General features: G+C 36.2%; 1 protein-coding gene across 4 annotated transcripts in view; it reads right to left on the bottom strand.

Annotated features, from left to right (window-relative positions):
• Window positions 1–990: 990 nt before the first annotated feature.
• Window positions 991–23552, bottom strand: part of LOC142850441 (cytochrome P450 2C26-like) — a 32587-nt gene continuing 10025 nt past the window's right edge. For 2 of the 4 annotated variants that reach the window (XM_075973995.1, XM_075973997.1), the window contains 6 exons: window positions 19489–19649; window positions 17849–18025; window positions 12535–12676; window positions 11333–11520; window positions 7426–7567; window positions 991–1284 (listed from right to left, as the gene is read on the bottom strand). In XM_075973995.1, the coding sequence (XP_075830110.1) occupies window positions 1103–1284; window positions 7426–7567; window positions 11333–11520; window positions 12535–12676; window positions 17849–18025; window positions 19489–19649 (992 nt within the window). In that variant the 3' untranslated portion in view covers window positions 991–1102. The remainder of the gene's footprint in view (window positions 1285–7425; window positions 7568–11332; window positions 11521–12534; window positions 12677–17848; window positions 18026–19488; window positions 19650–23552) is intronic. The other 2 variants (XM_075973996.1, XM_075973998.1) reach the window with 2 other exon arrangements.

Here is a 23552-nt window from a genome sequence, read left to right as displayed (position 1 = left end):
TGTTATTCTTGCTGAAGAGAAGATGAAAAGCAATATGGATTTGAAATACATGCCCAGGATTAAACACGAAGAAACAAATCAAAAGCATATTTAAAATGTTTGCATTTTGTTTACGAGCAAAGCATGAAATGACTGTATTCTCCCTGTATATTCTACCTCTTTTTCTACAGCTTGCTGCCGCTCCTATTCACTATTTATCTCTTTAAAATGCAAGTGCTTCCATTGAAAATGCAAGGGGATTCCCAGCTAAAGAGCTTTCTTGCCGCATCTTTTTCAATAATTTCTTTTGCATATGTGAGTTCCAGGGAAGAGTATAGGCCTGTGTGTACATGATAACAGACTGCTTGTACAATAGTGAGTATTTGCCTCTTTGTGTGTTGTGTGTGTGTGTGTGTGTGTGCACCTGCATGATATGTGGAGGTATGTGTTCAGTCTTTGGTGTTGTTACAGGGTATCCCTGTGAGACTCAGGGCTTGGCAATTATACAGGATGAGTTGTTTCTATCCAGGGATGCTTTTGACTCAGTCTCCCACTGTGGTATAAATAGTAATCACCACCAGGTCTGACCTTTAGGTTTTGTTTTGAATATAAACATATGTACTTGAGCCCTGTATGACAAGAATATTGCTGTCTGAGCCATCTCAACAGTATTCCCACTTTAAATTCTGAAAATTTCTTGTTATATAGTCCAGCAGGAACTTTGGGAACTCCTTTTCCTTTCATCTCTTATTAAAACTGATGGAAAGTCTGTTGAAATCAGAAATACAAATTTAATATGTTGTTGTCAATGACATACAGGAAATACAAACATTATATAGTTGGACCCTATACACTTTATGTGGAAGCCATGTTAATTACAGGTTTAGCTAAATGTGAGTACAAGGGATAGTCACAGTGCTACGGAGAATACGAAATGGTAAATATCTTTGACGATGACTTCAGAGACTGTAAAATGGAGACCAGACTATGACCGTGGGAAATTAGAGAACAGAAGCTGTGAGAATGTGGAAGGACGCTGTATGCCTTCTGGGAAAGTGTTAAATACAAGCTTTGGGGGTGATTTCAGAGAAGAACACAGCAGGAACCAGGCATCTGATCTTCATTAGAGAGGAATGAAGCAGAGCTGGAAAGGGGGAGGTGATACAGAAATTACATTGGCTTGTGGGGTATCATTGATATCTTTCGGGGGAACCAGAGATTTCAGCTTGAAGTTCTGTAAAATGGTGGTCAGGAACAGAAACAGCTCCATGCGGGCCAGACCTTCTCCTAAACACACTCGTTTTCCTGTAGGGAAAAAAGTCAAAAAAGGTAACTATGCCTTGTATGTGAGTGAGTGTGGGATGCAGTATGTTAGGAACTAGCATAAGAGACTAATGTAAGTGCTGAGTTATTGGACGGTTGGTTAGCTGTAGGGGTGTGTTAGAGGACAATTGTTTAAGCAAATAAATAAAGATGGCGTGTCAGGAGCTGTGTAATCCAATCTCAGATCAGCATATATAAGCAAGTCCTATGGGTCTCTGCAAAGGAAGTCAAGTGGAGATAGTATATAACTTGTCAGGAAACAGTGGATCGGGGCACATAGAAGGATAGTGACATATTTGCTAGGCTTGTGTGCACTTTTCTCTTTCATTATATTGGTGAATCTTTTGGTGATTTTTAGTTTCTCTTTGGCAGTCACACATGCAACAGCTCTAATTTTTCTTGCAAACTCCATTCTTTCTCAAATGGTTTCGCCTAAGAATCATCAGGGGGTTAATCCTTCTCAATTTTCTTATTTGGAAATATTAACTGCAATGCCTTATTGTGGAAACTTTCCTGATACAGTAGAGGGAGTAAAAATGAACTAGATAGGCTTTCTTCATTGTTTTCAAGGAAAGGTAGATAGCAATACACCGCGAAGAAAGGAACTCAGAATGGTAGTTGCAGGAAATAATGGGTTCACGTGAGGAAATAACACCTGGAACATTAATCATACCTTACAGTACTGCTAAGGAGATTGAGGTAATCAATACATAAAAGGGGAATTACACAGTACCAACTGATGAGAATAAGTTCCCTAGATACCAAGCATTAATGGTAAGATAAGTTATACTACAAGAGGACAAAATCTAATGCAAAGTCTTTAATGGATAATTCAATTTTTACCACACACAGGATCAATTTGTTGGTGGAAGAAGAAAGATACAGTGGAATGGGACAAGAGTGTTGACAAAGTTTGTCTTTTATAGAAAGAATGAGAGGAATAGCACCATCTTGAAGTCCAGGAAAATATATAAAAGCCTTTCCTACAGACCCAAAAGAACTCCTGAAGTTTAAATATTTTTGTCCTTAGAGCAATGTACCCATGTCTAAACCTTTAACTTTTAAACTGTGTGTAGCTGCCAGCTTACATATGTGCTGCAAGAACAGTATGTGCTTGGCTAGATAGTTAATTAAACTCGCAAAAGTGCAAGACTCTATGCCTACACTGAGGTTATATAAGGGATGAGAAAATGTGTTTGTGTGTGTAGGGGCTAAAAGTGGTTTTTATGATGACTATGATGTACTTCTTAGAATTCAGTAATAGAAACCAATAATAAAAGTATTCATGGAATCCTGGTTGAACAAGCTCTGATAATGTATAAATAAAGATGGCTCATGTTATTTAGTGCTAATTGTGTGTAATCATTATCTAGTCATTAAGTGGCTCTGAACTTGAGGCAGGATGCTGGCACTGAGTACATGTTTTTCCCAAATAACATACGATCTTAAGAAGTATATTGTTGAAGACAGGTTATCCAGAAAGAAAAACAAACCAGAGGAATGAATGAGCTATGTAATTATATAGCAACATAAATCAAATTAGCGTAGCAGATATTTTCTGATCATTTCACATAATCATTGATTATTTACCTTATTCTGAGCAGTTCATGAACCTTTCTCTAAAACTGAATACATACATGGACACAAAGCATTTCTCAACAGATGCAAGAAATTTTAAAGAAGACCTTGCAAGCTATCTGATTGCCATGCCCTAAAGATAAATACCACTACCTAAAGAAACTCTTGAAAGTTTAAAAACTCATGGAAACTGAATAAATCTCTACTGAATGAAAACTAAGACCTACGATGAAGTCCCTCCTAAGAAGTTAGGTCATAGCCCTCATTGTCCAACAAAACAAAAGGAAGGGAGAAAAAGAAAGGGTGGTAAAGAGAAAGAGATACAGCGAGAACACACATTAACTAAATGGCACACCTAAAAGCTCTAGAAGAAAAGGAAAAAATAATATCCAGGAGGTAAAGCTGGAAAGAAATAATCAAACGAAGGCTGAAATGAGTAAATATAAACAAAACAACAAGACAATGCAAAGAATCAAATGAATGTTAGAGTTGACCTCTTGGTAAGAACAATACACTTGATAAACTTTTAACAAATATATTAAATATACTAAAAGGTGAAGAGAAACAATCTAATTTAATAAAAGTAGATTTGAAAATGGCATAAGCAAAAATCACTGAGGAAAATCTGATGACAATAAGGGCACAGTGCAAAAGTATGTATCCAACTAAACTGGAAAACCTAATAGACAGATATAAACTTTTGATATATACAGATTACAAGAGTTTAATCTGCTGTAAGGTAAGAGATTTAAATAAACTTATGAATCATAGTGGAAAAGAAGTAGTAATTAAAGTTTTCAATCCAAACAAGCCCAGGGTCAGATAGACTCTGTGAAGCAATTTATCAGTTTCAAAGAACAGTAAATAAAATTTTCTCCAAATTATTCTGCAAAATAGAAACAAAAGGAACATTGTCTATTTATTTTTATGAGGTCACAATTACTCTGATATGGAAACCACATGAAGACCTAGCTGAAAAAGGGAATTCCAGGCTGATAGGTGCGGTGAGGCCTTTTACTCAGCACTCGGTAGGCAAAGGCAGCAGTATTTCTATACATTCAAGACCAACCTGGTCTTGAGAGCAAGTTCCAGGACAACCAGTGCCTTTACAAAGAGAAACCCTGTCACAAAAACAAACAAAACAAAACAAGGAGAGAGGGTGACAGAGAGAAAGTATTACAGAATTATTTTTCAATTTGCCTCATGACCATATAGTTAAAATTCTCAATAAAATACTTGCAAACCAAATACAGGACCACTTTCAAAAGATTATGTACAATGTTAAAGTAGGCTTCATTTCAGAGATGAAGGAATGGTTGAATATACATATATAAAAATTTTGATTCACCATATAAAGAAAGTAAAAGATAGTGACACAATTATCTTATCATTAGTAAAGGCTTTTTCCCAAACAGCACATTCCTTCCTCTGAAAGGTCCTGAAATAGACTAGGGATATTAGGAACTGAGGTCAACATAATAGGAGTGACTTAGCATTAACCCATAGACAAAGTCAACCTAAACAAAAAATCTTAAAGTATTTCTACTAAAATCAGGAACACGATAGGAATGTCCACTTTCTCCATGTTTTTTAAAAATAATATTTGAAGTATCAGTTAAAGTTATAAGGCAACTAAAAGAAATAAAGGGAAGGTAAATAGGAAGGGAAGAATTAAAAATAGTCCTTACTTGTTGATGATATGATTATTTAAACCCTAAAATCTACACAGGACCATCAACAGCTGAAACGCTCTTTCAGCAAAGTGACAGATTATAAAATTAACACAGAAAAATTAGCAGGTTTTCTATGTTCAATTGAGAATTGTTCTTAGAAGGAAACTAAAGAAAAAATCCTTTCACAATATTCTTAAACAATGAGAACAAGAGCAACAAAAATAAAAAAAAAACTAACCAAACTAAAAAATATACAAGCAAGCAAGCAAGCAAGCAAGCAAGCAAGCAAGCAAGCAAGCAAACAAACACATTTTAGAGTATTTCTAACAAAATAAGTGAAATATTTAAGATAAAAACTTCAAGACATTGAAGAAACAGACAAAGATATCAGATGATGGAAAGTTCTCCTGTGCTCATGTGTTGGGAGCAATGAGACCCCAGATCCCGAATTTTTTGTAATCCCCTGATCTGAATGCCTACAGCTGTTCGAGCACGAGACCTTCAGGAGTTCCTGATGGCAGGAGAGTGTTTTCTGGTAGGTTTGTCTGGGGCGTGGCTATCTCTATATAATCTGCCCCTGAACACATTAAAGGGGGCATTCTTGGGGAATTCAAGGATGACCCGTGTCTCTGTCTCTCTGTCTGTGTGTGTCTGTGTATTTTAACCTCCAGCTCCCTTGCCCGAAGCTCGCAAACAGAATAATAGCGCACAGAGTGCAGACACGGGGGCGCGGTAAGCGGTACTCATGGATCAGCAGGATTAATATAGTGAAATTGAGCACCATATCAAATCAATCTACAGATTCAATCCCATTTCCATAAAAATTCCAACACAAGTGTTTATGAAAACTGAGAGGAGAATTTTCAGCTTTATATAGAAACACAAAAGAGCCAGGATAACTAAGTCTCTTGAATGATAAAAGAATGACTACAGGTATCACTGATTTCAAATTATTCTACGAAGCTATAGCAATAACAATCAGTATGATATTGGCACAAAAAGAAAGAGGTTGAAGGAATCATGTTATGAGTTTATTGTCAAAAATACTTGATCCATGAAGGAACATCCATGTCAAGCTATATATCAGAACATACTAGTAGGTGTGAAGATGCAATATTTGTGACAAGCACCCTGCTTGGTGGAGTAGTGGGGCCCCAAAGATTCCAATAGAGTCTCCTGCCACAACTACAAGGATTCCATGACCTCGAAGTTTCTTACACCTAGACCTAGGATTATATATATATATATATATATATATATAAAATAATATGTGTGTGTGTGTGTGTGTACATAAAACTCTATTTTCTTTTAAACAATTAAACATGTTTGAGTGTGTGGGTGAATGAATATGTCAAAGTTACTTGTTTAGGAAGTTCAGAGGATGGCTCCTGGTCCCCTGGAGCAGGGAAGCCAGGTGGTTGTGAGTTTCCCAGGATTAGTGCTGGGCATTTGGCTCAGGTTTATGGCAAAGGAAGCAAATTCTCTTAATTGCTGATTCATTTACCCAGCCCTTTATCACCTTTGCAAAAATGGATAACATTATCCAAAATTCCAGCCAGGACTGGGAATATGCTCAAAAAGTCTCCACTCTAATGAAGAGATACGGACAGATAGAGGCTACTCAAGAGTAGATCCAGTTTTCAATCATGAATTTGGCTACCTTTAGGTTATTGCTGCTTTAGAGTATGTCGCTAAACTTAAGCACACTAGAAGGACATAGTACACTCGGTGCTTTAAGAATGTGTTAAATGGCTGGGGCAGACTGAGAAGCCACTAGCAGCGGCACCAGGATTTATCCCTACTGCATGTACTGGCTTTTGGGATCCTATTCTATTTGGATGTATACCTTGCTCAGGCTAAATATAGTAGGGAGGGCCTTGGACCTTCCACAAGGCAATGTGCCTTGCCCTCTCTGAGGATTGGTTGTGAGTGGGGTGAGAGGGTTTGTGGGGGGAATGAGCAGAGGGGAGAGAGTGGAAACTTGGATTGGTATTTTTTTATATTTTAAAAATCTAGTAAATTAAAATAAAGATAAAGAAAAGGGGTGGAAACTGGAAGAGGAATAAAAGTGCTGTATACTAGTTGTATACTAAAGGAAGAACGTGTACGAAGTTGTAGTAAGAGAGAATAGTGCAGGGTGAGAATTAAAGGCATTTGACGATTGAGTTGAAATATAGGTATGGTTTTGATGAGAAGTCATTGTATACGTATATAAAACTCAAACAATAAGAATTAGAATGTAAAATGATTTTAATTTTTGGCTTTATCTTTCATTTATGTCCTTTGTGCCAGATGAAAAGTCATAAATTACAATGTTGATTCATATTTGTGTTTTATATTTGAAGTATTAGAGAACAAATTTGTGCATATATCTCCCTACCAACTGTCTTGGTCAGGGATGGGTGATTCTCTCTAAACACAAGTCCAAGCATATCAACCTCTTTTTTATCTGCTTCCCTGAGTATCCTTCATACCATCGGAGCTTTTCTGTATTTTTTTTAAAATTGTGTTTCTACATAGCTGAGCCTGGAGAAGTGTGAAACAACAAAAAAAAGTAACATTATGGCAGTCTTTATTTAATGGTGATTGCTCAAAGGCTAGGTTACATTTATTCTCTATGATGATGTCTTTTGTATAAATGACATGTACACATAAAGGAAGACTGCAAATTGTATAACTACTAGCATTCTTTACTTTATTGAAGTGTGTAAGTGTAACCTCCAAATTTGATCCTAGCAGGGAAGAGGTATCAACGATAGTGCATAGGTTCTAATCATGCACAAAATACAATTCTATGAGTCCCTTAGGTGTCACTGTAAAATTTCCCACAGTTCCTCTTTTCACCAAAGTCGTGAAAATGAGGTTATATTACCTGCTGAGAAAGGCATAAAGTAGTCACTTTTCTTAAAGTTTCCTTTTGCATCCAGAAAATGACCAGGATCAAACGTCTCTGGATTGGGGAATTCGTTGCTGTCATACAACACTGATGATAGTGATGTTACTATGGCTGTTCCCTGCAAACAACTCACACAATGACACCAAGTTACAAAGATATCATGGCTCCATAAAGTAGGTACAAAAGACAGAACATGCAGAGAACAGGGAGGAGTCTGAGACCAGTCACGGGGATGTGGCTAATGTGCCTCTACTGAATTTGAAATCAGCACTTAGGTTTTGGTACTAATCCTTCTGAGTCTGTTCCTTATCCCTGCACACTTGGACATGGGTGTTTCAACACCTGCTGCTCTAGTTTATCAGTTGCTTTATATAAATCACATGGGTCATGATATCATGTGGAGAGCTGGACAGTATGTAAATAGTATAGGAACTCCTTCATGATGGAACACAAACAAAGTCTAGACACACAAACATCAATTGGTTTCTCTCATGGACAGAATTCAGATATTGATGCATTCCTACAGGTCAACGATGGAAGGGTCTCTTCTCAAATGTATTGCCTATGTATATAAACACACATATACAAGCAGGAGTGATGCTGTTTATGAGGAACCAGAATTAATCGAACATGAAAGGAAGCAATGTAATTTTTTTATTCATTCTTCTTTCATATTCTGCATCATCATCTCCTTCCAATCCCCCTATTCCCATAATCAACCCTGTCTTTCAGAAACACTGCCACTCTGTTTCCCTTCAGAAAATGCAGGCCTCCCAGAGATATCACCTGAGCAAGGGATAACAAGATGCAATACAGCTATGCAAAATATCCATGTCAAGGCAGGAAGATAAAACATAATAGGAGGAAAAGTGTACCAAGAGCAAGAAAAAGTGCCAAAGATACCTGCACTGCCAGCGTTTGGAGTTTCACTAGAAACCCAAGATAAACAACCGAAGCTACTTTCAGAGGACATAGTGCAGATCCATACAGGCTCCATGATGGCTGCTTTGGTCTCTGTGAGCACCTGTCAGACATCCGCTGTGTTCTCCTGGTACCCGTGACTCCTCTAATTCTTACCATCCTCCTTCTTCCTCTTCCACAAGAATTCCAAAACTTTTCCTAAGGTTTCACTATTAGTCTGAGTCTGTTCACATCAACTGCCAGTGGAAGTCTCTCTGACAACCACTGATCTATAGAGCAGATTACCTTTAAAGAGCATCTACCATTTTTTATTTTTTTTGCCAGCTTTTTTATTCTACCCTGGGTCTCTGGGTCATTTAATTGTTTACTGTGCACCCATCCAGGCAGCATTTGACTTGGGTCTCCTATCCTGGTATGGGCCTCAATTAGACAAGTCACTGGTTGGCCACTCCCACAAGTTCAGAGTTATCACTACCCTATAACATCTTGTAGATAGGACAAATTGTTGGTTAAATGTTTTGTGGCTGAGTTAATATTCCAGTCCCTCACTGGATGCTTTTCCTGATATCAGAAGATGGATGGTTTAGGCTCCTTAGCCCCTATTACTAGGAGTCCTAAAAACACACTTACAGATTTCAGGGATTTTCCCCTGAGCAAGGTTTCCACCATGATCCCCAAATGCCACCAAATTTTAGTCATTTTGTCCCATGAACTCTTCTTCCATCACCCAACAAACATGATCCCTCCCTTTCCCATTCCCAATAGCCTTCAGAACCCACCAAGTTTATTCTACTTTTCTTCCTAGGTTCATCCATGTAATTCGCCTTGAGCCCTCCTTGTTATTTTGCCTCTCTGTGTCTGTGGATTAACAGTTATCCATTTACTAATAGCTACTATCAATTTATAAGTGAGCAAATACCGTGTTAGTTTTTTCTGAGCGTGGGTTACCTTACTTGGGATGATTTTTTTCTAGTTACATCCATTTGCCTGCAAGTTTCATGATATAATATTTATAGCAACTGATAACATTCTACTAGTAAATAGACCACAATTTTTCTATGGGGTCTTAAATTAGGGGCAATCTATAGTTTTTCCTCTTCATGGATCTTATAAGCAAAACTGCTATGATCATAGTTGTGCAAGTGTGGTTTTGGTAGGTTGGATCATCTTTTTCAGAGTTTGCCCATCAAGTGGAAAATTTGGTTTCTGAGGTAGACTGATTAATAATATTCACAGCATCATGCATATTAATTTTTGTAGTGTATTTAACAGTTTGTACTCCCACTAGCAATGTAGGAGCATCCAGATTGCTACACATTCTTGTCAACATGTGTTGTTACTTGTGCTATTGATCTGACATTCTAACAGGTATAAGATGAAATCTCGAAATACTTTTGGTTTACATTTCCCTGATGGCCAAGGATCTTGAAAATTTAAGGTTTGCTCATTCACTTGTGATTTCTCTATTGAGAATCCTATGCTTACATATGTATCCTATAGTTAAGTAGATTTTTTTATTTCTTATTTATAACTTTTTGAATTCTTTATATATTTTGGATTTTGGCTATCTGTTAGATGTGGAATAGGTGAAAATCTTTTTTCATGCTGTCAGCTTGTGTTTTCTCCTACTGAGGGTGTTCTTTGCTTTAGAGAAGTTTTTCAGTTTCATGAGGTCCCATTTATTAATCGTTAATCTTAGTGCCTGAGCTATCAGTGTCCTGTTTAGAAAATTGTCTCTTATACCAGTATGTTCAAGGCTAATACGTATTTCCTCTTGTATCAGTTTTCGTGTGTCTGGTTTTATCTTAAAGTCTTTCATCCACTTGTTTTGGTAATAAGTCATTCCTGTCCCATTATTTTAGTCCATTTACTATTTAGTTATATATAGGGTCGTAAATTAAATGTTGTTATATGATGCTAGACTTCGGTACTAAAAACCACAATTTATATCTCAGTAAGATCCTTTTGCCACAACTTAATTACATAAAAACCCTTCCCAAATTATCCAAAGACATTGGTTTGACATGTGGATATTGCAGTTATATTGATCAGAAATGAAATGTGTGTTCCCTTAGATCAGTTGTAACTTTCACTCACTCAACTTTATCACATATTTTGTCAACTTCATCTGTGCTCTAAATGAATCATGAATTGAAAGCATAATTTACATTTTGTGTTTCCCTACTCCCTTCAAGTCTCCAATTGCTCACACATTCTATGTGTACTGATAAAATTTTTAAAACATTGTATTTCAGTGAGGTTAGAAATTAAAACCCAGTTTTGTTTCATGCTATCTGAAATTCATTAATGACTTCAATAATAACATAAGCAATAGTGAATACAAAAGGATTAAAAATAAAAGTATACATAAAATATTATGTGGAAAAATTAAGTATAATTTAAATTTTACATACATTTTCAGATAAAACATTTTTTTCAACTAGTATAAAAGATGAGTTTAGGTAAAGAAAGATCAATATAAGGATTAAACCCATTTTTACAACCTTATCTAAAAATTCAATATCCAGAATATTCATTATTCATTGAAACTCAAAGAAAAAATTTCCAAACTACATCAGTGAAAACAAATCATTATGGAGAAAAAACAAAGCACAGGTATAGGATAATATATTTTTTCTATTGCTTGAATAATGCAGGATATAACCTTCTTCAAAGTTTTCATTAATTTTTTCTTAGTGATAAAAATCACAAAATGTTTTTGGAAAGAAAATTGGAAAAAACATGTGGAAATGTAAAACCCCAATCTTCATCCAAGCAAAATGTGAAAGGCAAAGCAAAAGTAGAATCATCACTACTGTTCCTTGCCTGTTGTAGGACTTCCTTCCTGGTTATGAAGCAGCATAAGGAACCCAAAAAACAGTTTGACTCAGAGGACCAGAACCACACTGTGACCTGGGAGCATCACTAGCACAGAAGTTCAGTACAGAAGAAATAAACTTACCTTGGGGATGAGGTAGTTCCTGAATTTAACATCGCAGGTCACTTCATGGGGTAGGCTGTTGGGGGCGATATCAATGAATCTCTGAACCTCATGAATCACGGCATCTGTGTAGGGCATTTGCTTCCTGTCCTGCAAGCAGGGGCTGCGTTGTCTGCCAATCACACGGTCAATCTCTTCCTGGACTTTAGCTGGTTAGGAGCAATGACAAATGTTGAAATAGGAGAAAAGTAGCAGGGTATGTTTGAGTCTTTTTTTTTTTTGCAGAGTTTTCCTCCAGTTATCTCATTAATCATCAGTGGGCAGGTTCAACACCAAACACTACTTGGAAATATATTTGTGTTTTAACAACAACTGTTTTTATATTGAGTTATTGGTATGGAAACACATTCTAGTTAAAATTGCATATCTATTAATACAAACACATATCACACACATGTCAGCACACATGTACACATGCATCCTTTCGCTTTTCGATAATAGATCTTAGATTATCATACTCAGTAATATGCATACTCATTGTAGAAAGAATTGCAGATACATAAATATCATTTCCTATAACAAATATTAGAGTTAGGTTTCATTTTTGATACTTATTTTGATTACTTCATGTCTTTTCACTTTAGTTTGTACTTTTCCCTTTTGTCATTTACAATAAACTAAAGGTGTTGCCTGCACTACCAGACAGAAAAAGTTTTGTTATGTTTGAAAAGGTTATTGTTCAGCAGAACTTTTATAGACTCTGGTAAAACTTCCAAATACTGATTTAATTTCAACATCCTTGAAAATATATTTCAAAATGTCCAGTCTTGATTTCTTCACAGAATGTAAAATTTCAGAGGAAAAAAGCATAAAATACTAGGATTACTTATTAACATTTGTGAAGCAAGTTCTATTGTTTTTACCACATAAAATTCATCTTTTCTAAAAGCCTGAAATTGGCAAAGAAGTCAATATCCAGCCACAGCTCCATATATGCCTTAGGAGCCTAGAACAGACTGCCTGCCAGGAAGCACAAACAAAGGACAATCTTTGATGGAGATTTCTTCAGCTGTGGTTTCTTCATTTTTCTCAGTTGTGCTCCCCTTTGCAGCCAGTGGAACTGCAAGTTAAACACTGAAATTTTTGAATAACACCACACAGGGTACTGACAGTATCTTGCCAGCATCTTCCAGAAGGCTATGATTTACCACATACAATCTCACCTGTGACATGTGGGTACTTCAGCAGGAGCAGGAGAGCAAATCTCATTGTTGTCTTTAAAGTATCTGTTCCACCAACAAACAGATCATTCAACGTGGCTATCAGGTTTTCACGTGTATATATTGATTGCTGATTGTGATTCTCCTAAAGATGATTTGATACTGTTATTTAACAAATTCTCCCCTGCCACAGCTAGGCTACAATTGAATATACAATATTGTACAATTCTAGATTGTTGATATCACAGAATCTAGAAAGTACAGCAGTAGCTGAAATAAATGGCATTCCGGAGACTGTGGTATAGATATCTAAACTTCATTATTCCTACTTATATTTCCTGTTGGTCAAAATTGCACTTCTAAGATCATATACCTGTGTGTGTGTGTGTGTGTGTGTGTGTGATTGTGTGGTGTGTGTACAATGTTAAACTTTAAGACTGTAGAAAATATGAAAAGAAGCTGATTTTGTTTGTTGTCTATTTTCTCAAATTAAAACACATGTGTTTGAAGAATTTATGTTTCATTTTATATGGACATAAGAAGACTCATTAGTAAAAGGAAAGCCTGTATGCTACACATGGTAAGAACATTGGCAGGTACTTGACTCTAATGCTTCATGTCTACTGTATGACAACAACATGAAGGTTACAAGTCTTTATACCTGAGTTCAGTAGACATTTGATTTAAGGCACTCGTAACTAGTTTTTCCCTTAAATAAAGAAACATAATATGAATTAGAATAAGTGAGAGAATTGGGGACACTTTGTTACCTTTCCAAAGCTCTCTTAAGAACATCCTTTTTAAATATTCTCAAAGATTTTTATGGACTAAGTATAGCTGTATACTCATTTCTGAGTTCAAAGTGTTTAAAAGAGATGAAGGTTCCCAGTCAGATGACTTAGCTCCAGTTTATTAAGAAGTCAAATAACAACATGATCTATGAATTAAAAAGGGTAAAAGATATATGTTCAATGAGATATTATGGCCTGTACGGAATAAATCAAAAGGCTGAATAATGCTTTGACTAAGCCGTAAAGATGCTGTGCTACAGGATTGTCAACAATGTTACATCTTGAGATGCTGAGGCAAGTTCAGAAATAAATCATCATTATTTTATTATTATCAAATTGAAAACATTTTCATAATTACTAGATGATCTCCAGTGTATTAATATTGTATAGCTAACACTATTAAAATAATTCACATTCCCTTTACTTCAACTCCCAGACAAAGAAGCTCATCTATTTCCCTTTATAATACAGCTTCATGTGAATTTCTAACCATAAATTGACATTGCTTATGTCCAAATTAACTTAAAATTAACTATAAAGAATTATACTTAAAAACTAATAATTATGTTTATATATGCTCAAATGCATTTAGATATACAGCGGTGCAATTTTGGCTCATATCTATTTAGTAAAAACCACTTATAGAGTGAAAGGGTTGCTCAACAAAAGGAACACATGCATGCTAGCAGAATCCTAGCTTCCTACTCTAGTGAGGAAATAATTCTAAGAGAACAACACCCTACATGCACTTTGACAAACCAGTAAATTTCTTAACTGTGCTAAAAATATTTATCCTAATACCCACATAGTAGTGATGTGGGATATCCTTCTGTATATGAGTTTGTTTTATTGGGTAATGTATAAAGCTGCTTTGGCCCATGGCATGGCAGAATATAGCCAGAGTTGAAGAGCTATATATATATATATATATATATATATAGAGAGAGAGAGAGAGAGAGAGAGAGAGAGAGAAGGCAGAGTCAGGGGGAAACCATGTAGCTGCTGAAGGAAAGGATGCCACAACTTTATTGGTAGGTCATAGCCTCATGGTGATACACAGAGTAATATAAATAGGTTAATTTAAGGCATAAAAGTTAGTTAACAAGAATCCTCAGCAAGCCGGGCAGTGGTGACACAGGCCTTTAATTTCGGAACATGGGAGGAAGAAGCAGGCAGATCTCTGTGAGTTTTAGGCCAGCCTGGTCTACAAGAGTGAGTTCCAGGACAGGCTCCAAAAACTACAGAGAAACCCTGTATTGAAAAAACTGAAAAAAAAAAAAGAATCCTGAGTTGATAGACCAAACTCTGTTATAATTAATATAGTGTCAGTGTGATTATTAGGGTATGTGCAGCCATAAAACAAATATACATTTCCTGTTTACAAAGTGGCTCCCACTCTCTGGGGGCATGGATCCATATAAGTCCTAAGTACCATGATGAGCTATAGGAGTTCAGTCAAAAAGAGGGAGGAAGGTTTATATTGACAAATGGGGTCAGGATCATCATGAGGAAACCTACAGAAGCCCCTAATTGTGGAAACTCAAGAACTCTAGACAAACAATTGAGGAGCTTGCATGGGACAGAACTAGGCTCTCTTATGTGGGTGACAATTTTGTAGCCTTTTTTTTTTTGTGGGACCCTTGGCAGTGGAACCAGGATCTATCCCTAATGCATGAGCTGGCTTTCTGAAGCCGACTCCAAATGGTAGAATGTCTTTTTTAAACTTGATGCTGTGGGGGAGATGCTTAGTCTTGCCTCAACTGAATGTGGCAGGCCTTGTTGAATCCCCGTGGGAGGCTGTACCCTTTCTGAGGAGTGGATGGTGTGGGTTAGTGGGAGGTGGGTGGAACAGAAGGATGCAAGGGAGGGGAACTGTAGTTGGTATATGAAATTAATAGAAAAATAAATAGATAAAGAAAAATTTACCAAATCCAATGAATTCTATGAGTGCAATTTGAAGTAAAAAATTAAACTTAGGTATGACCTGTACAACAGAAATTAGTGAACTATAACTAAATCAAAGAAATAATCACATTTAAATTGTTGGAAATGATTTAATATTGCATAATTACATGCATGAAAGATTGACACACTTAGAACCATTTCCGGATCTAGCCTATAACAATGCTGACGAATATCTTGCATATCACCATAGAACCTTCATCTGGTGATGGATGGAGATAGAGACAGAGACCCACACTGGAGCACTGGACTGAGCTCCCAAGGTCCCAATGAGGAGCAGAAGGAGAGAGGACATGAGCAAAGAAGTCGGGACCACGAGGGGTGCACCCACCCACTGAGACAGTGGAGCTGATCTATTGGGAGCTCACCAAGGCCAGCTGGACTGTGACTGAAAAAGCATGGGATAAAACCGGACTCTCTGAACATGGCGAACAATGAGGGCTGATGAGAAGCCAAGGACAATGGCACTGGGTTTTGATCCTACGCAATGTGCTGGCTTTGTGGGAGCCTAGCCAGTTTGGATGTTAACCTTCCTAGATATGGACAGAGGGGGGAGGACCTAGGACTTACCACAGGGCAGGGAACCCTGACTTCTCTTTGGACTGGAGAGGGAGGGGGAAAGGAGTGGGGGGAGGGGGAGAAGGGTGGGAGGAGGGAGAGAAGGGTGGGAGGAGGGGGAGGGAAATGGGAGGCTGGGAGGAGGTGGAAACTTTTTTTTCTCCTTTTCTCAATAAAAATGTGTTTTTCTTAAAAAAAAAGAAAAGAAGTTGAAAATAATAAGTGGAAAATCAATTCATGCCCAAATCCCGAAATTTGGAATAGCTTTAAAATGGAGCTATTATTCCTCAAAGTAATCTAATGAGTCACTTCTATCTGTACTAAAATCAAATAAGGAAAACAAGTCCACAGATTCAAATGAAACTATGGAGAAAGATCTGAACCCTCAAAATGGAAGCCTACAGCAATGAATGCAGTGTGGTGTTGGCACACACATCAAGATGCAAAATACTTTGATATCCAGATATACACAGGATAATATGTAGGCAAGAAAAAAGGCAAAAATCATTTACACATGAAAGAAAACTTAAAAGTAAAACAAAGATTCTGGAAGCTGTGAATCATAAACTGTTAGTTGAAAATTTTGTGTGTTCTCCACAAAGGTAAATATGAAATGAATTTGAATCAGAAACTCTGTGCTGGAGATATGCACAAAGAAACAGAAAACCTGCCATCAAGAAACACATGCATACATGTTTCTGACTCAGAAGAGTCAGAGGTGGAAATAATGCAAAGACAAAGAATGACGAATGAGTGTGTTGTTCTCACGCTTGTAAATGAAGGTTGCAGTAACAGGTGACCATAGTACAGAAACAAGCTGAAATTGGAGGAGCATCCAACACATTATGCACGTGCAGAAAGAGAGAAAGTAAACACCCTCTACTGAGAAGTGTTTTAGATATCAGTATACTCTGCCAGAGAGATACAGGAAAGTCCATAAAGAGAAATATTACACTCACAGTTACTAATGATGACATGGAGTTTGGAGAGAAATTGTTAATGGCTTGGTGTGTTTGGTAGAGTGACACAACATTTTGAAACTAGAAGATCATCAGTGCTTCAAATTGGAGACTGGCAACATATGTTAATATTATCTCTGTTTTTTAAATTGCTCAGCCCCCTTAAATGATTGACAATTTAAATGCAGTTTCTGTGTGAATTTCTACTGGCCTCTTTACAAATATTGACAACATATCTTAAATTCATGTGGAAATTTAAAGCATTCAGAATGGTAAAGCAGTCTGTCAGAAACATGTAGCAAATTTCAGAGACTCACAATTCTGGATTTTAAATGCTGATAAAATAATTCAATAACAAAGACTTCGGACACTGAACCACTAATAAAATATACAAACCAATATAGTAGTAGCACAACTGAATCCCATCACACCAGAATATTTATCAATAGTTTCTTTTTTAAACAAGTATGCAAAATAAATTGGGGAGAAACTCTTTCTGAAATCACACATTGCTAACAGTTAATCCTGACAGCAAACCCAATCTCTAACCGCACTGGTATTAATTTATTAACTCATGAGAAATTATACTCAAAGCTTTACTCTTTCATCCACCTACTCTTTCCCATGGGACACATCATTCATCCTTTAGAAGTCATATGTGGCGTCGATCAGTAAAAATGTGTACTGATCTCTTTTAATCTATACCATATGCAAGTGATCAAGAAACAGTCATTGATGATATTGGTGCTCAAAGTAGACAGAAAAGTTTATGATTTATGACTATATTGAAATTTGTTTTCTTTTGTTTGCCTTTTGTGTTGTCTTTCTACTATGCTACACTTTTTTGAGTTTTTTTTTGTTTTAATTAAAAGAACGGGGTCAATATGCTCTTATTAACAATTTTAACCATTTTCTCAGGCTTACACACACATAAAAAATACCAAATTGTTTTTCAAATGATACTGCCATGGTTTTAAACATCACTTCAATGAAGTATAAAATACTTTACCAATTTAATAATTGAATAAAGGAATATTAACACTTTACCTGCCTTCCTTTAATTAGGAAATAATCAATAAAGTCCCGAGGGTTGGTAACATCCAAGGATTCCTCATGTTCTTTTATTTTTGCTGAAAGGTAACTCTGAATAGAAGTCAAGTTTTTATAATATGTATTATGGGTTCCTGGACAATAATCAATCAGAACAGGGAACATATTGCAAAGCTGCAAGGAAATGCAAGAATTTACAAAAAATAGACACTGTATTGACCTAAGTAAGATATATTAGTAATATGTCACATGAAAGAATTGAATTGCTAGATAGAGGAATGATTCATATTCATCATAATAATGTATCAAAATGCATTATTTACATTCTTTATTCTAATAGATAGATTTGAGGAAGAATAATAGTTAATGATCTTAGTAAAATTTTCATATTCACCTATCTTTTGGTATAAATTTTGATAATGTAAACTCATTGAAAACTCAAATAAATTCTTTCCTACAGTTTGAAATACATGTGATTTAAATACTCACACACTTTCAATGTGACAATAGATGTTAAAATTTTTGGGGTGACATTTAGAGAAAATTCTAGTGCCCCAGGTTCACTATCTATCAATCATCTTCTGAAATGCAATGATTCTTTAGTGTTGGGTTTGGCTCAAAGAAATGGGTGTGTAGTAAAATCAATTGCACCACATAGGCCTTAGGGATTTCTCTTTGATCAAACAATCATTTTGTATGCATAGAGCAAGAAATTTTAGTTCAGACTATAACAGTTCAGTGAGGATATTTATGGTCCACATAGCATGAAAACATACATCTTTCCATTTTTACTGACAATCTATAAACTAGAATCCCAACTGACCCATTGAATGACAGGAGTACTCAGTGTTTACTGTCAGCTTTCTTTGCCATTAGTATTCTTCCTCCTTTGAGAGAAAATTCTTCTATACTGAAATAAAGCTCCTCAATAATATGCTCAGAATGTGCTTGATGAAAAGTAGATACAGTATTTGATTAGTAAAATGTCCCGTGAATAGGTGTAGGAGGTCCTTCTGCTATGTGTAGCTTTCATTGTTTGAATAAAGAAACCGCCTTGGCCTTTTGATGGGGCAAAACTTATGTGGGTGGAGAAGACAGAACTGAATTCTGGGAGAATAATATCAAAGGGAGAGAGCCGCCATGGAGCTGCCAGAATCAGACATACTGAATCTTTCCCAGTAAGCCACGACCTCATGGTGACATACAGATCATTAGAAATGGGTTAAATCATGATGTGAGAGTTAGCCAATAAGAGGCCAGAATTAATGGGCTAGGCAATGTTTAAATGAATACAGTCTCTGTGTGATTATCCCGGGCATAATAAGGAGTTCTGCTCTCCCTGAAACAGTGAATGACTAATCAATTCTATTAAAAACAGATGAAGTATTTTAATAATTCTGTAATAATCAACAGGAAGATTCATGGATAAGAAACAAGCAGGCTTGAGTCAGTTGGCAACTGCCTCTAAGTTTTTGCTCTTTGTACACTTATGGGTTGAGTCCTCCCTTCCAAGAATTATTTCCATAATACATTAGCCCTGTCAGCTGGTCACCTCCCTCCTTCATGATCCAAATTGATTTTGAGCTGTAAGGAATAAACATAAGTATGTACTCATAAGGAAAGAATATTGGCTTTACCTGTAACCAGAGAGAGCTCAGAATCTTAGAGTTCGCATTCAGTTTTTCCACCAAATTAACAAAACCTTGATCATTATATTCCAAACGATTTTGGAAAATAATGGCGCAAATGACATTGCAGGGAGCACAGGTCAAGATGAAGGAGGGATCATATGGTGAGCCTGAAGAGTTAGAAACAAATGCCAAATGTTACTAAAATACATGAAGAAGAAATGTCGCTTTTGTTAACTACTGAAAGTAATTTAAGCATTTTAAATGGTATTATAATTTTGAATATACTTAACTTATATATTTACCTTGTGAATAATACAGAGTCATATTGACCTTATATCTCAGTTAATCTTTAAACTCACTAGTTAAATAAGAATAGATCACGTCTATTTTACTGGCTGGTTTAACCTCAAACATGTGCTATTATCTGAAAAAATATTTTTATTTACTATTTAATTCTGAAATTGGTTTTTCTTTTAAAAAGACAATTGGGCATCGTGTAGTACATAGTACTCAGTAACGATTATTTTGACAGGATCTTAACCCAAACCTGAAGTACAGGCTATTATATATAAATATAAAAGGCATTAAATTGTAAGTTATTCTATGGAGTAACGGGAAAGCAAACCATATACAACATACAGTATCTCTAAACATATTGAAATTCTATTATGAGATTAAAATGTAAAAACTCTACTCACTTCTGCTAGAGAGTAAATGCTCCTTTTTCTGGATTCCCTTAAGTAGTAGTATCAGAGTTTATGTTTAACCACACGTCAAAGCTTTACTCTCAGGACAAAGCAACCACAGAACACATGTAAAATGCCTGTTGGTTTATAATTTCCCTGGATCATCCAATGTGCAATGAACACAGTTACAAGCAATGAACACAGTTACAAGCCTACTTTGGGGTGGCCGTATGCCAACTGAAAAGTCATAACTCCCTGACTAAAATTTTTTTATTAAAATAAGCAGATCATTTTTACTTCTCGTGAGGATGTCACACTGTCATTTGATCATCTGAATTGCAGGAATTACCCGTTGCCCATTTGAAAGGATACTGATGACACTTTTAGAGCATTCTGTATCCTAATAGGTAAGGTCACTAGAAAGTGTTTGTTTGTATTCTACAAGGTTTGTAACAGAAAAACCTACCAATTGAAGGATCTTACAATAAATGGCACTACATCCTAAAAATTAACCAATTATATTAACAGACTATGCACAGTCCAAAGATGGACCAATGACCAATATTAATTATTTATTTTGGTAGCTATATAAATGAGGTATGATGAGTCCAATAATAGTGTTCTAAAACATTTATCAATTGAGCAAACTTCCATTACTCAGTGATATGCAAGGACTCTCTAGCTATCTTATTGGGCTTAATCACAGACCATTCACAATAATAGCATTTTCATGTGAATTGTAGCATGATATTAAACCATTTCAGCTCTTGTATGTACATGGTGCACTGCTGGCTGAATATAGAAAACGTTTTCCAGCAGTAAATTTTTAAGCTAAGTTGCATCCATCCATTTATATGTCATTAACATCAATGTCTTCATCTCAATTTTGGCAGATAACACCATTTGTTCTTTGGTATACTAACAATTTTTGAACATACCACTTAAATAAGTTCAACAATATCTTTTCTTTTATCATGAGAAAATAATTTTTCCACATGCTTCAAAATTTTATTATTGATACTATTTGAACACAAGTCACTTTGGCAAATCCATTTGAGATATATTTTTAGAGTCTATTTCCATCCATCTGGGGAAGATTTGTATCACTTAAAGGTCTGCATCACACATCTCCTTTATGATATATCAAATCCTTTTCTTCTTCACTTTTCTTTTACTACTTCAAATGCGGTCACCATTCTCACTAGGGATTTTGATAATGAATGTCCAGAATTTATGATATATGTGAAAACTTTGGTACCCACAGACATTATAAGAATCACCTATTGTTTGTTCCTTTGGCATGACATGCAGATCTGTTTCAAGATTCTCATACTCAGGTCAGAAAAAATAAGTTTTGAATCTATCAATAAGTCCTGCAGCTTATTTGTCCCATAAGATCCATTGAAAATATAGTAGTGATTCTTGACATCAAAATGAGTCTGTGCTCCAAGGTCACAAACAAAATATTTAGGTGGAACTACTGGAGGCCTATGAAATGCCATCCATGTTGATTCTAACTCTTTTGATTCTAGTCTTATCCCTCATCCTTGGCAATCAAATGAGGCAAGTTATTGTAATAAAAGAGTTTGTCACAGTGGGATTGGCATTGATGGGTACTTTGGCATACCAGTTGTTTTAACATTCAGGTGAATGTTTCTTTCATTGTAATTTTTTGTTGTTGTTTTGTTTTTCTGGAGGATAAGTCCTGCAGTAAGGACTGACATAATTTACTGTAAGTATTCGTTCTTGCTTACATGAAAACATTTTTACCACTAAATTTTAATCTTTTTGCTTCTGTGAAATGTTTTCTGAGAATAGGTACCAGTGACTACTCAACATCTCCTTTCTCAAATAAAGATATAAGCCCTTGTCGCTCATCATTGATAGGGAAAAGAGTCCCTGGAATCTGTCTGGATTGGCAGTTTGTCCGTGCTTGTGTGTGCAGGGGTGAGAAGCCTATGGGCCAATCTCAACAATGCTCCCATCTGAGTCAGTAGTGCCCTATCCTGGAAAACTGGGGAGGACAATTCTATGAATCATGGGTGAATCTGAGTTCCAGGTAAGCCTTGTCTACAGATCTACTTCCAGGCCATTCAGCTCTACACAGAGAAATCCTATTTCAATAAACAAACAAACAAAAACCCAAAGCAAAACAAAAATAATAATCTATTGTGCCAGTAATGTGGAATATATTGAATCATGTAGAAACATCAAAGAATTAGGAGGAAAAAAATTGAAAAACAGGGAAAATCAGCGATCTATGGAGAAAAGTGTAACACTGGAGCACCGGACTGAGCTCCCAAGGTCCCAATGAGGAGCAGAAGGAGGGAGAACATGAGCAAGGAAGTCAGGACCACGAGGGGTGCACCCACCCACTGAGACAAGTGGGGCCGATCTATTGGGAGCTCACCAAGGCCAGCTGGACTGTGACTCAAAAAGCATGGGATAAAACCGGACTCTCTGAACATGGCGAACAATGAGGGCTGATGAGAAGCCAAAGACAATGGCATGGGGTTTTGATCCTACTTCATGTTCTGGCTTTGTGGGAGCCTAGCCAGTTTGGAAGTTCACTTTCCTAGACCTGGACAGAGGTTGGAGGTCCTTGGACTTTCCACAGGGCAGGGAACTCTGCTCTTTGGACTGGAGAAGGAGGGGGAGAGGAGTTGGGGGAGGGGGAGAGGGGCACGAAGAGGGGGAGGGAAATGGGAGGTTCGGTTGAGGCAGAACCTTTTTTTTCTCAATAAAAAATTAAAAAATTCCTTTAATTATGACATGATCTGTTTACATAACTAAATTATACAAGAGCCTATATTTGCAAAATCATTTCCAGGTAAAGCAGAAACATGAGAAAACTATTGAAGACTCTTCTTTTCACATATTCGTGATTAAAACAGTGAATTTTGCTGTTTACGAAATAATTATTTCATGTTAATACCTGTATGAACGTATGATAAAGCAAATCTGAATGGTAAGTGGAAATAATGGAGGAAAATGGAGGAGAAAAAAAATCAGTGTGACTTAAAACAAAGTTAATGATTTTTGTTTAGAAACTTGTTTCCATGGTCTCATCCCAGAATACAGTGGAGTTTCAACACTGCTATTTTCTGGAAAGAAAATTATATTAATCATGGCCAAACTTTGCATTCAATACATTTGAGCAAAACTTACAGTTGTGGATATTTTCATTGCTACTTTAGAGTAAATATCAAGATAGTATATCACAGAAATGATTAAAATGTATATAGTACATAGATCATGTAATTGATTTCACAAGTATAGAAAATGAGTAATCAGATTCTATATTGATTAGTTTTAGCCAAGTTGACACAAACCACAAGTTGGCACAAAAGAAGAAAACTCGGAAGAGTAAATGCTCCAACAACC

The sequence above is a fragment of the Microtus pennsylvanicus genome, chromosome 5, assembly GCF_037038515.1.
Source record: "Microtus pennsylvanicus isolate mMicPen1 chromosome 5, mMicPen1.hap1, whole genome shotgun sequence".
Taxonomy (NCBI): Eukaryota; Metazoa; Chordata; class Mammalia; order Rodentia; family Cricetidae; genus Microtus; species Microtus pennsylvanicus.
The sequence above is the reverse complement of the archived record's forward strand: the minus strand, read 5'-3'. Positions and strand labels throughout refer to the sequence as shown.